Source organism: Scylla paramamosain, chromosome 19, assembly GCF_035594125.1.
Source record: "Scylla paramamosain isolate STU-SP2022 chromosome 19, ASM3559412v1, whole genome shotgun sequence".
Classification (NCBI taxonomy): domain Eukaryota; kingdom Metazoa; phylum Arthropoda; class Malacostraca; order Decapoda; family Portunidae; genus Scylla; species Scylla paramamosain.
In genome coordinates, this window is record NC_087169.1 from 17,463,642 (window position 1) to 17,478,047 (window position 14,406).

General features: G+C 40.0%; 2 protein-coding genes across 5 annotated transcripts in view; both read left to right on the top strand.

Moving 5' to 3' along the window:
* Positions 1-1,200, top strand: part of LOC135109800 (organic solute transporter subunit alpha-like) — a 31,816-nt gene extending 30,616 nt beyond the window's left edge. The window contains 1 exon segment of the mRNA XM_064021472.1: positions 339-1,200. Within this exon segment, the coding sequence (XP_063877542.1) occupies positions 339-586 (248 nt within the window). The 3' untranslated portion in view covers positions 587-1,200.
* Positions 1,201-1,954: 754 nt separating this feature from the next.
* Positions 1,955-14,108, top strand: LOC135109799 (DNA mismatch repair protein Msh3-like). 4 transcript variants are annotated; one of them, XM_064021468.1, is made up of 21 exons: positions 1,956-2,221; positions 5,306-5,410; positions 6,443-6,565; positions 6,822-7,008; positions 7,117-7,234; positions 7,387-7,587; positions 7,855-7,985; positions 8,122-8,381; positions 8,562-8,725; positions 8,987-9,193; positions 9,636-9,788; positions 9,943-10,117; positions 10,261-10,448; positions 10,641-10,761; positions 10,918-11,030; positions 11,211-11,307; positions 11,446-11,697; positions 11,923-12,080; positions 12,270-12,571; positions 12,885-13,050; positions 13,386-14,108. In XM_064021468.1, the coding sequence occupies exons 3-21, from the start codon at positions 6,443-6,445 to the stop codon at positions 13,477-13,479; spliced, it is 3,210 nt and encodes a 1,069-aa protein (XP_063877538.1). In that variant the 5' UTR covers positions 1,956-2,221; positions 5,306-5,410; the 3' UTR covers positions 13,480-14,108. The 4 variants fall into 4 exon arrangements, with proteins under 4 accessions (XP_063877540.1, XP_063877538.1, XP_063877539.1 ...); XM_064021470.1 differs by lacking the exon at positions 5,306-5,410 and having other exon boundaries at positions 1,955-2,153; XM_064021469.1 differs by lacking the exon at positions 5,306-5,410.
* Positions 14,109-14,406: the final 298 nt, after the last annotated feature.

Below are 14,406 nucleotides of genomic sequence, written 5' to 3' on the forward strand. Positions count from 1 at the left end.
TATCGCATATTTGGTTTAGTTTGTATTTAGTTGTAGTTGTGTTGTTTATTTTTTATTTACCTAATCACGGATCATTAACGATTTTATTTTTAGTTAGCTATTAATTTTTTTTTTCGTTTAGTTGTAGTTACGTGTCTTACTTAACTTGATTTTGTAACCATGCACCACTAACGTTTAGATTAACAGACCTACACACACACACACACACACACACACACACACACACACACACACACACACACACACACACACACACACACACACACACACACACACACACACACAGACACCATCACCATCACTATCTCACCACTCACCATAAACATAATTTTTTGCAGTCATCCTAAACTCCCTCCTGCTGGGGCAACTTCTGATCCTGGTGATCGTAGCACGGCACTACTACAAGCTTCCTACGCCCCTGGTGGTGACTCTCTCCCATGACGGCGTGGAGGAGATTGAAAAGAAACAGTTCCCCCTGGAAGAAAACGGGAATCTCAAGGAGGTGAAAGTGGAGGGGGAGAAGGACGGTGTTATGCCGATTGCAATGCAGGATACGAATGGTTTGATTGAAAAGTCTATAGAGTGATGGGCTTCTTGAGTTATCTGGTATTTTTTTCTGTATTTATTGTTATCTTTTTTTTTTTTTTCTCTCTCTCTCTCTCTCTCTCTCTCTCTCTCTCTCTCTCTCTCTCTCTCTCTCTCTCTCTCTCTCTCTCTCTCTCTCTCTCTCTCACTCCTTGTTTGTGTTCTATTATAATGTGTTCATTCCAACACACACACACACACACACACACACACACACACACACACTAAAAACTGGGCAAGTGTAGATATGGAGACGAGACCACACGAACGTAACTCAGGCCCTGTAAATTACAACTATATAGGTAAATACAGCTAGGTAAACACACACACACACACACACACACACACACACACACACACACACCTTGGCACTTTCTATATAAGTATAAATCACAAAAGTGGTCCTGACTCTACTTGAAAAAGCACTTATAACTTTGTAAGAATAGTGTTTGTATACTTTTATTGTGCACGTTTTGTTTATAATGTTATAGACTGATTTTTGTATGAAGTCTTGTCTGCTGTGATTTTCTATTATTGTAATTACACATGACATTTATTTTGAATTATGTAATGAGAATTATAATTTTAGATTAAATAAAACAAAATATACACACACTTTAACCCTTATATTCCGGTGATTAAACTATTTTCCCATAAGCCATGACGGGTAAAAATCATAAACAAACTATTTTCCCATAAGCCATGACGGGTAAAAATCATAAACCTAGAAATTGTCAGAAGACTGTTTGAATACTAATATTTTTTTTTTCTCTGTGTTATTCTGAATACAATGATGTACTTTGTAGCTCGATGTGATCTCTGAAAAGGTTAGTTATGGCTTATCAAGGATCTCGCTGTGTGATCCGTCAACCAGAAACAGTCCGGAGAAGACACACACACACACACACACACACACACAATAATAGGGAAGGATCTGAGATCCTTCCCTATTATCAGGCTGTCCGTGTCCTTCGCTCTTATCAGGTCCCTTGGCTCTTATCAAGGTGCTTTCTACACGGCGGATCGCTGGGGTTGCCAAGTGTCGCCCTCAGAATGGGAGAATAGCTTAGTTACCACTAAATATACAGAGCTAGTGGCAACACTACATATATGATCATATATGAATGAAAGGGTTAAAGTTAAGGACCATCCTATGGAGCGTTGTTTCTCAGGTTGCAGAGGAATGTAGTACATTACGCCGTACATAAGTGTACCTAAAACGATAGCTATACCAAATAAGAGAACCACTTATTATCTTAAAGGGAGAGGTCAGGTGAGTGTCTAAATGAGGCGTCAGAGGTATCAAGCACTCTAGAAATCACCAGTGGGAGGGGAAGAGGCGGTTTAGTGTGCGTGTGTGTGTATGTTTCCAAGGCAGGGCAGTGCGCATGTTCCTCAGTTTACGACGTCTGGTGACGCCTTGCTCTTTTTCCGCCTCTATGTTTTTGGCCAATGACAGGCCAAGGCAGCAGCACGTGATCCTATAGGCAGGCAGGAACCGTTTTCAAGTACAAGGCGGAGGAGTGAGGACCTCAGTTTAAAGCTGGCTGTCCTAGTGACTGTTTGGAGTAAGTGTAAATACTACTATCACTGGAATTTTGCTGCAAGATGATACTCCAGACAGGCCTTGTAAGAGGTAAGATTAGGTTGTATGTTTACGTTAATGCTCTTAGGGATCATGGCACACCTACACACTCGCCAGTCTCCCCACAGATGTTTGTTTACCCTCTAGCGGGCTGTATCGTCTCGATTTTTTATTTTTTAAGCTCTATTACTCATTTTTTGGGTATTTGTTAAGGCTATAGATTTTCTTTTTATTATTTATTTTTTTTTATTTTCACATGTGAAATTTAGCTGAATATTGATACAGGAAGGGTCGTTAATATACAGAGGGCTCAGCTGTGGGAGCCGGTGGTCCCTATTATATCAACCATTGTCTACTTTATCTCTCTTACTATAAGCCAAACTTGTCTAAGCTCTCATATCCCCTGGTCAGATGTATGACATTTCATGGTGTTGGTGTAATGAAAGTTTAAGGGAGGCAAAGTGGTGGCCGCGTTCTTGACTGAGGTGGTGAGGTCCCCGCCTCCAGGCGCCCGCCATGATGGATTTGCAGGCTATAACCTGTCACGTTCCAATATTATTTCTTAAATTTCTGAACTGTCTTATTTCACGTTATCAGTACATTTTATGGGTTCTAAAATTATTTAGATGGTTTTCAAGTGTTTTCCGTATGCCTGTTAAGTGAAACGTGTTGATTCTGGCGTTCTTTATGTGCAAATAAGACTAGTATTTTCGGCCTTTTTTAAAGAATCGTGTAATTTATTTTTTTTATTTCAGCCTGTAATTAAATTATTATAGCATCTAAAAATTGCTCGTGATTTTTTTAAAATGTTTCTCACTCCTGTTTAATCAAATTTGTGGACTAAAAATTTTTAACCGTGTTAGTGTTCCAACAATGTTTTTTACTTCTTTTTCCAGTGATTTCTTTATTTCTGCTTTTAACTAACTTCAAATTGTTTGCAAAAATATTTCATATTTTTTTAAGTGTTTTTTATTCATGTAAAGTCAAAATGGGTGGACATTTAAATAGGTTCAGCTGTGGTCAAAATTCCAAGATTTTTTAAATCGCCTTTCTTATATATCTGTAATATTACTTGGATTTCAGATATCTTCATATTCCCAGTATAAGTTAAAGTATGTGCCAAGTCAGAATATGTATAACATTCAGGTGTACCTGCGTTTTTTCAAGGGGTCATTTTCAAAATGAAATACGTTACGCACGTAAGAAAACGGTTCCTATGACGTCATCAGCTGAGCCCCACTTTCCTTCCCTCAAGTCTCCTTGTTAATATTTAACATGACTTCCAGTGTTATTTCCAAATATTTCGAGGTGTTTCTTGACATGAGGTGTGTGTGTGTGTGTGTGTGTGTGTGTGTGTTGCCCAGTCTTTCGTTTTACAGATGATGTAGTGTGTGTGTGTGTGTGTTACCCTGTCTTTCGTTGTACAGATGATATAGTGTGTGTGTGTGTGTGTGTGTGTGTGTGTTGCCCTGTCTTTCGTTGTACAGATGATATAGTGTGTGTGTGTGTGTGTGTTGCCCTGTCTTTCGTTGTACAGATGATATAGTGTGTGTGTGTGTGTGTGTGTGGTCCTGTCTTTCATTGCACAGGTGTTGAAATGTGTGTGATTGTTGATTTCCTTGACATTTCTTACACCAGTTACTGCCAACTAGTAACCAGGGTAAGTGTTACCCTGTCTTCCGTTGTACAGATGGTGAAGTGTGTGTGTGTGTGTGTGTTGCCCTGCCTTTCTTTGAACAGGTGGTGTGTGTATGTGTGTTGCCCTGCCTTTCTTTGAACAGGTGGTGTGTGTGTGTGTGTGTGTGTGTGTGTGTGTGTGTGTGTGTGTGTTGCCCTGCCTTTCTTTGAACAGGTGGTGTGTGTGTGTGTGTGTGTGTGTGTGTGTGTGTGTGTGTGTCTGTCTCCAAGACAGGTCACCCCTCCTCTACTCTCCTCCCTAACCTGCTCATCGCTGCCCCATATTCCTCCCTGAGGCTGTGTCATCCCTCGCCAGCTTATCTCTCCTTCTTTCCTTTCCCGTGTGTGTGTGTGTGTGTGTGTGTGTGTGTCTGCTGGAACATTGCAATGTAATCATACTCATAATCGAACCCAACCCAGTTGTTGCTGCTGCTACTACTATTACTGTATATTATTACTACTCCTTCTACTACCACTGCTACCACTGCCACTACTACTACTACTACTACTACTACTACTATTACTATACTACTACTGCTGTTGTTGTTGCTGCTGCTGCTCGTAAGAGTTTGTAATAAACACTGCTTGTATTCCTTATCGCCAACTAGGATAGAGTCCACAACCTTTACTTTTGCATTTTCTTCAAGCATAGCAAATTCATAACTACAGCAGTCACCTCATCGGAGGTTGACTCCCTCTTGATCTTTTATGTTTTGATGCAGCGGGCCAGGGGCCAGCGGGCTGCTCTCGACCGTGTGGATGGAGGTATACCTCCATGATGTGAATACTTTCTGCTGAAACCTGTCGGCAGTTCCGGGTGCCTAGAACTAGCCTAAAGGAAAAACTGACCCGTGTAAACCTGCCATAACTTATCAGGATGTAAAAGCTTCCATATGAAGAACACTGACTGTGACTTTATAGCTAGAGTTTACTTCTAAGCGAGATATTAATGAATGGTGCTGCTAATAATAATGGTGGTGAGGATAAATATTTTCTTTTTTTTAGTTCTCTGTTGTTCTGCATTTTTATGTTGTTCTCTAAGATGTTGATGACTAGAAGATGCAACAGTGACTGATGAGGGAGAGACCCTCAGCAAGGTAAGAATAAGCTAGATAGCGACAAAAACTATTTGCTGAAATGTCCACTATTGTGCATGGTTCATGTGCATATTTTGAGTATGCTTTAATGCTGAAAGTGATTTGATACATGCGTTGTACTAGAAATGTTTTGTGGAAGTATTGCCCCGAAAAAGCCGATAACCGAAGCTGTCTCTGCTGTGTAAATTTTGGCGCGCGACGGCGAAGAGAAAGTATTGCGGGGAAATAATTCAGTGTCTTTCAGTAAAACACAGCGTCATAGGTAACCAATCACAATTCCATATATTTTAAAACCACAAAAGGGTAACATAAAAACTGAACGAATAAGTACGTTAGTGTTTCAGTGAGGAGATAATTTCAGATCAACTGAAGGCCGAAGTTGACGCAGCGCGGGACGGCGAGCTGTGTGTTATGGTGTGTGTTTCGGTGTGCTTGTGGTGGTTGGCAGCGAAATAATCAAGAAAATGTAAGTTTAGTTGTATTGTCAAGGAGATTTATAAGTGGTTAATGTGTATGAGTATTGTTGATGCCTGAAGGTAGTGTATATACGAGTGTTGTGTGGGTGTTCTGCTGTGTTTGTTGTGGTTGGCAGTAACTGATGTAGGAAATGTCAAGGAAATCAACAACTGGCTAATGTTATAAGTGTTTCTGATGCTTAATTCTAAAATATTTAAGTGTGTGTGTGTGTGTGTGTGTGTGTGTGTTGTTGATTCTGTACAAGGTACATAACTTAGTCTTTCAGTCTGCCAAGCCCTAAACTACTATTACTTACTGGCGTACCAGCAGACTCAAACTACCATAGTATTTTGTAGTCAATTTCCTCTTCTTGTTTGACTCGTCATATTAACAGGGAAGCCAACTAGGTGAGTGTATGTTACGCCAAACTGGAAGGGTGAAATAATCACGTATATGCATGCTGAATTATCATTGGAATTTGTAAGCAGCTAATGTCATAAAAACTGCTGAGGCTTGACACTGATTTATGAAAGACCTGTCCAATATTGATGGGTAGTTTTAAGAGAATAGACAAATCAATGGACAGGGATATCATGCTTACCTAGTCTAAGGTAAGGTAGTAAGTACTCGTAAGTTCAAGACTAAGCTACTAGGACGTACAGTTTTGAGTGGAAGATGCTTTGTTTGTTTTCATGCAGGCTGTAATTTGTTTCAGCCATTTGTAGTTCAGGTTGTGTTTGATGAATGGTAGTTTTGGGGTGGAAGGTGCTTTGTTAGTTTTTCATGCAGGCCATAAGATGTCTCAGCCATTTGTAGTTTAGGTTGAAGGATGTTAAGGCCATAAGACATTTCAGCTAAGTTTTAAGTGTGAGCCACGACATTTCAACCATGTTAAGTGCAGATCATGAAACACTTTGGCCATGTTTAGTTTGGGTTACAAGACATTTTAATTTTTAATTCTGGCTGTATATACCATAATAAGCATATACTTATGTATCTTTAGTGATAATTGATCCTGTACCTTTTCTTACCATGTTTGAAGATGTCTGGCGCCAGGAAACAGCCCACCATATCCATGTTCTTTGCTAAATCGAACAATGGAGGACCAAATAAGTATACAACAGATGAAGGGGCAAGAGTCAAGAACCATGCACAGGTGGCTGAGGTAAAAACATGCATTCCACTTTCTGTGATACATATAATGCATAATAGCAACTCAATATTGTTCTTAAATACTCTTCCCATCAGTTATCTTTTTAACTTTGTGTAATATACTATCCTAACATGCCCTCAAAGTCTGCTTCATTGTGGAGTCAGTGGTGAGGATTTTGCCCTGTTATTTACATGCCTTAAAACCTGCCTTGTTATGTAAAATGAAAGAAAAAGAGATGGTGACAGTGCTGACATTATTACATCACTAGGTGGGCGTCTCCTCGGCCATCAAGCGTGCTGGCAGCAGCAGCAAGAGAGGCAAAGGTGGCAGAGCCTCAGCAAAGAGAGCAAAAATTGAAGAAGACATGGAAAGTTCACCTCCATCCCAGAATGGCAGTCCCAAAAAAAGAGATCTCACGCCATGGACAAAAGAAAGACTCAGTGCATTTTCCTGTGGTGTGTAGATGTGTACAGTCATTTTGATGATGATGGTGATGGTGACCACATGAATAGAGTATAACTTTCTATCAATGTATTCTTATCTCTCCTATTTAATACTTTCAGATTCAGCTATTGATGAGAATGGGGGAACTGCAATGGCTGTAGATGAAGTGGAGCCATCACCAGAAACAGTCCCAAAAAATGAAAAGAATGGCATTAATGATAGATTAAATGCTTTCAAGTCAGTAACATTTAATTTCTCTTGCTATAATCACATAAGCTTCCTTGCCAGTTCATAGTTTTTCAGTACCATGAAATACTTCAATAGACCATTATATCAACCTGGAATATCGTTTTTGGAATGGAACATTACTCAAACTCTCTCATTCCCAGAAACACAAACAGCAGCAGCAGCAACAGTAGTAATAATCAACAGTCACCATTGCCATCAGCTTCTTGCTCATCTGCCCTCAAGCCTGCAATTCTTAAGCCTCTGCCAGGAATGAAGTTGACCCCTCTGGAGCAGCAGGTGGCAGATATTAAGAACAAGCAGCCTGAAGTGCTCTTGTTTGTTGAGTGCGGCTACAAGTACAGGTGCTTGTCTCTGTGTTTTTGCCTCATCTTATTCTCAGGGATTTAAATTTTGAAGAGTATTTTCATGTTTGTAGGTTGAGTTTGGATGTAATTGCAATTTTAAGTGGATCAGCTTATTGTAGAAAGTTGAACCTGAGAGTGAGACTTAGAACTTGCTTATTTATGGTCTTTGCATTTCTTAAAATACAGCTTAAAAGAAAGCGAGTAGAAGAAAATTCATGCCCCAGTATCAGTCCAGCCTTGAAGTTGACTAAAAATTTTCCACAGGTTTTTTGGTAATGATGCTGAGATTGCTGCTAGAGAACTGAACATTGTGGCTCATCTGGACCACAGCTTCATGACCGCCAGCATCCCCACACATCGCCTCTATGTGCATGTTCGTCGCTTGGTGGCTAAAGGTACACATTGATTAACACAGATACATTTAGTATTTTGCTTTGATATTTTATCAACATTCCATTGTATAACTGATAAAGATGCATTTTTCATAGACTAACTTTTGCATTTATCATTGACCTGCCTCCCATATCTCAGGCTACAAGGTTGGAGTGGTGAAGCAGACTGAGACTGCTGCCCTCAAAGCTGCTGGAGCTAACAAGACAGCTCCCTTTGGACGCAAACTGACAGCACTCTATACTCGCTCCACCCTGATAGGGGAAGATGTAACTCCTGGGTCAGGAGGAGCAGGATTAGAAGATGGAGATGTGTCTGAGGGGACCACAGCTATGTTGCTGGTGCTGAATGAGGACAAGGGTCCCTCAGGGAAAGATGGGGCAGTCATCATATCCATGGTGGTCAGTACATGTCCCCATCTGAACAGGTTGTGACTATGTAACCCTGCTTTCACACCCTCCAAAATTATTGTATAACCTTGTCTTCATGTCCTCTAGAACTACTAGTGTGTAACTTTGCAATGCTAATGTACACATTTGGATTGCTTTATGTCTGCTTCACTGAATCTCTAACCCCACCAGGCCATCCAGCCCAGCACAGGTGATATCATATACGACACCTTTGAGGACTCGAAGACCAGGACAGAGCTGTGTTGTCGTCTGGACCACTTGCAACCTGTAGAAGCTGTTGTCTCACCAAACACATCAGAACTCACCACCAAAACTATCACCACATCAGCCACTAAGTAAGTCAGGCTTGGTGTTGGTAGAGATCAGGTAATGAAATGGTGCTATGATTAGTGATTGAATTGATGATTTAGAGATAACATCCAGTTGTTGTATGTTTAGTGACTGAATTGATAATTTAGAGATAACATCCAGTTATTGTATATTTAGTTGTGACTGGAAGAGTACAAATGTGGTATGATTAATGGATGATGTAATGTGTATAGAATATTTATAGTTTCAAGATGCTGGCAATAATGTCCTTTCCTCATTTTCTTTAGGAATGATGACTGTATCCGAATTGAACGGCTGGATGAGAGGAAGTTTGACGGCAAAGAATCTTTGAAGCTTATTGTCAGTCTGTTTAATGGGGAAGAGGAGAAAGTGAACCGCATCTCCACTCTGCCTTCCTCAGTGATTGGCTGCCTGGGTGCCACCTTGCAGTATCTCGCTGAGTTCAAGCTGGATGGTATTGTCAAGATGGCTGGGTGAGTTTGATGGATGTTCTCTTATCCATACTGTGATTAATGAAGTGTTTTACCTTTCATTGGTTAATATATATATATGTATATATATATATATATATATATATATATATATATATATATATATATATATATATATATATATATATATATATATATACTCTTTTGATCTGTAACTATGTTTATTTCCATATATACAGTTTAATTTGTGATTTTCTTGATTGTTTTTAACTTATTATTTAATCTGGAATTGTTTTGAAAATTCAAATACCCTTTTAAAGTCAGAGCATATCCTTTCTCATTTTTTATTGATAGCTTTTCATTCATCTGTAACTAGGTGATGTATATACATCAACATTTCAGAAAACAGGTTTTACATGAATGTCTGATTCAGAATTTGAGCTCATTGTCTTGTATGTTTCATGAAGATGTTCTCCTCTCATAGTTCCATCCAGAAGTACAGCTCAAGCCGCCACCACATGAGGCTGTCCGGCGCCACACTGCGCAACCTGGAGGTGCTGACCAATGCTTCAGAGGGCGGCACCAAGGGCAGCCTCTTCTGGGCCCTTGACAACACCCAGACCAAGTTTGGGTCCAGGTGAGCTCTGGTTAATGTACCTTTGTCATAAGAAGTTTTGAAGAATCTTAAAGCTGGTGTGGATTCTTGTCTCTATTTCACAACTGAGTGTTCATAAAACCAAACTGTTCATTTTGTGGTACTCTATTTCCTAAAGGTTACTCTTTGTGTTCAGGTTATTGCGTCGGTGGATCACACAGCCACTGCTGGAAGAGGAGGAGATTCGGGATCGGCAGGACATGTTGGAAGAGATGATGACCTCAAGTGCCCCAGTGCTGGTGAAGCTGAAGGAGGCTTTGTACAAACTGCCAGACTTTGAGAGAGCCATTACCACCATTTTTCATAAGAAAGTAAGCTGGGATAGAGTATTAATAGAATATGTAGAAGAAAGTAAGGTTTTTTGTTACAAGCATTCTTTTACATTTTAGTTGAATATTTCAGTACATCCATTCCAAAAGTAGACAGACTTTTCTAACTTAGTCTTTGTTTGCAGTGCAGTCCTCATGAGTTCTGGCTGGCTGTGCAAGGTCTCAGCCACCTCCACTCTGAGCTCTCAAGGGCTGGAGGGAACCTTGAGGACAGCATCACCTCTCCAAGCCTTGTGGAACTTCTCAGGGATGTCTTGGAGGGTCTGGCCAATGTGGAAGCCTATGCTGCCAATATAAATGAAGCCAGTGCCAGGTGAGACATGTTTAAGTAAGAAAAATCCCAGTAATTCTCTCTGGTCTTAGTCAGCTAAGTGATGTAGACACATGTTTATTTTGTATTATTATTGCTACATAAGAATTGGTCTTGTATGTTCTAAAATTTCCAATATTACATAGACATATTTTGCAACTATGCTTATGTATAGTATTTATGTTACTATTTCAGAGAGGGCAAGAAAACCACACTTCTCAGGGATTTCTCAGAGTATCCAGATGTTATCAAAAGGCAACAAGAAATTACAGAGGTGGAAAAGAAGTTGAATGATCTCATTCCAGATATTGCAAGGGTTTGTATCTGTCCACTGATTCTGTCTGAGCCATGTTCCTCAGAAAATCCTTAGGGTAATAGCAGATATGTAATATAATCTTCCTTTATGTTCAATTGTCATCATTTGTACAAGTGGAATTATGGTTTTTATAATTTAGAGGGACATCTTTTACAGACTCTTAGTGTGCCTGCATTCAAGTACACAACAGTGTCTGGCCTTGAGTACCTGATAGAAGTCACCAATGCCCGGATTAAGGCTGTCCCCAAGACCTGGTCCAAGATCAGCTCGTGAGTATTGATTTACCACACTAATCTACATGACAGAATTTTTGTTTGTTACATGTTTTAAGCATTGTGAAATCTACATTTTTTGTCTTTAGAGTCGTATTTATAAGCTCTTGCCAAAAGTCATAAGTTTTATCAGTTTATATTCTGACATACCAACATTAACTTAACTTTCTCTGGCAGAACAAAAGCCGTCAGCAGGTTTAGGTCTCCTGAAATAGAGAAACATTTCCAGAAGTTACAGCAGCTGAGAGAGCAGCTGCAGATGGACTGTCATGAGGTGTGTGGCATCAAGTCAGGTAACAGATGCATATGTATAACATCACTCAAGAAAGGAGTATGCACAGATTTTCTCGTCATTTATATTGTATTATGCTTCCTTAATTTTGAAAACTACAAAATCTCCCTTTCCTTGCAGGCATGGCTCAAGGTACTGGAGTCATTCTCTGGGCACTACCACCGCCACCGCCAGGCTGTGAGGTCCCTTGCAGTCCTGGATGCTGTGGCTGCCTTGGCTGGAGTGGCAAAGTCTCAGGGATACTGCCGGCCAAAATTGTCTGCCAAGGGGAATGGTGGAGCAAAATTGAAAATTGTGCAAGGTCGACATCCTGTGGTCAGCCAGATCAAGATGGGAGACCAGCAGTATGTTGCCAATGACACCAACATGGAGGTGAGTGTGTTTGGCTTTGGCACTGGTGTAATAGAGAGGGAGCTGCCCTTTTGCCTCAGTTAAAATTTGGTCCTTTGTTTTGTCCTCACATGGTCAGCCTTGCAATCAGTGAGAGTTAAAATTTGGTCCTTTGTTTTGTCCTCACATGGTCAGCCTTGCAATCAGTTTCTCACTGTTTCTACATACTAACTTTAATAACTACCCCCATTATGCTGGCTGGCACAGGTTGATGGGGAGCGGGTAATGCTGGTGACGGGGCCAAACATGGGTGGCAAGTCGTGCTACATGCGACAAGTTGCCCTCATTGCTCTCATGGCACAGATGGGAAGCTTTGTTCCTGCAGAGTCTGTTGAGATGACAATTCTAGATGGCATTTACACAAGGCAAGTGAATTACTATACAAATGATGCCCTAGAGTCCATTAACACTTACAGGCTTGCAGTCTGTTCCACTTTACATGTCAGTTCTTTCTTAGTTTGTATATAAGCGTGTGTTTACTAATCCACCCTATATTGATGTGGTAAACACCCTCTGAGCTAGGGCTTCACTGAGACTGGTAATGCTTCCTCCAGGATGGGCGCTGCAGATGAAATATTTTCTGGACGCAGTACCTTCATGGTGGAGGTTGGGGAGACAGCTGACATTATGCGTGAAGCCACCAAGGACTCACTGGTGATCCTGGATGAGCTGGGCCGAGGCACCTCCACACATGATGGCGTGGCAGTAGCCATGGCTGTGTTGGACCACTTCCTCAATCGTGTTGGCTGCCTCACCATCTTTGTCACCCACTACCTCCCTCTTACAGACTTTGGCCGCATTTACCCAAACCAAGTGGGCAACTACCACATGGCATTTATCGTGAATGACGAGGAAGGTGAGTCAGTCTGAGTGTATAGGATAGCATATTGGAAGGCTTTGTTTTGTCTAATTTGAGAGTAATAAACTACTACTATGGCTACTGATACTTCTACTACTGTTACTACCATTACCACTACCACTACAACAACTACTACTACTGCTACCATTACCACTACTACTACTACTTTTACTATTACTGCTACCAATAGTTCTACTATTACTGCTACTACTATTTCTAATACTATTACTTCTACTACCACTATTACTATTTCTATTACCGTTTCTATTACCACTACAGTGGTACTATATGGTACTCTTACCATGAACAGAGAGTGATGGAGTAGAAGCAGTGACCTTCATGTACCAGCTGACCTCTGGGAGTGCCGGCCAAAGCTATGGCCTCAATGTGGCCCGCCTGGCTGAGGTGCCCCAACCCATCCTGGTCCGAGCTGCTCAAAAGTCAAAGGAGCTTGAGAAAACCTGTATTACTAAGAGGTCAGTGGAATATTTTACTAACTGTTCTTCAGTATAATGCCCTTTAAGAGTTGGAGCTGTCTATTGTGTTTTTGATTGGTGCTGGCAAAGAGCTAATGTAGTTTGTGTGCGATTTTTCTTTATGTATTGTTGTCATGAATTTCCAGTCTTGTATGCTGTCTTAGCTTTTGTGGTTTTCTAATGATGAAATATTTAAGCAGTTATGTTTACACTAATACACACATGCTACCAAACATTACTCATTGCACAGATTCATTAAGTAAACTATTTTTGTATGCACTGCAATATATTGCTTCAAAATGGTGTATGCTGATGACTTTTACTTCCATTTTCAGGAAGAGATTGAAGCTTTTCCAGAATCTGATGGCAAGTAAGGACACTGGAGAGATAAGGCAACACCTGGAGGCACTGAAGACTGTCAATGAGTGAATGGTTTGTGAAAATACCTAAGCTCCTGCTCAAGAATAATAAAAGGAAAAAGGATGTCGAGCATGTAAGTGGAAAGCTTCATAAAATCCCACATGAATGGTAAAGAGGTATTCAGTTATGGAAATTAATGTAGGACAAAATCGTAATATTTCATAAGATATTGAGATGAAGGATTGTAGTTTAAAATAATTTATTGAGTGAAGATGTGAACACAGAATTTGACATTTTATAATTTTGTTAACATAATTAAATAACTAATAATTTCAAGACTAATTAGAGATATTGAAAAATATTGTCTTCACAACCCCATTCAGTCAACTTCTGGTTAACTCTACTTTGTAAGAAATCATTAAATGCGGACAAGATGTTCTTCCATTAATTTCTTTTCCATTACAATGTCATCATCATAACATCACTGCCACCACCAATAACTTCACATTACCACCACCATCCCACACCACCACCACCACCACCACAGCAATTTCATCATTATCTAGTTTTAACAGGTTAGAAATCTCTTTTTTCAGTTGTGGTTCGTCTATATGATGTGTGAACATTACTGTACCATTTAATAATTATGTTAGTACTAGGAGTCAAATGGTTTTAGATAAATAAATATGTGCTTGATATGCAGTCATTTTTAACCTCTAGAATCATGAAATAATGGTGTCAATATAAGTTAAAAAGGAGTAGTATTAGGATTAGTTTTAGAATTTATCTGTCTTTCAGGGAGAATGGGTGCTTACAGGTCCGGAGAGAGAGAGAGAGAGAGAGAGAGAGAAAGAGAGAGAGGTTGTTTTAAGTTAAAAGGAGTAATATTTGTTAGGATTAGTATTTGTATTTGTCTTTGTCTTTCAGGGAGACTGGGTGCTTTATGGTCTGAAGAGTTTACAGTGTGTGTGTGTGTGTGTATATATATATATATAT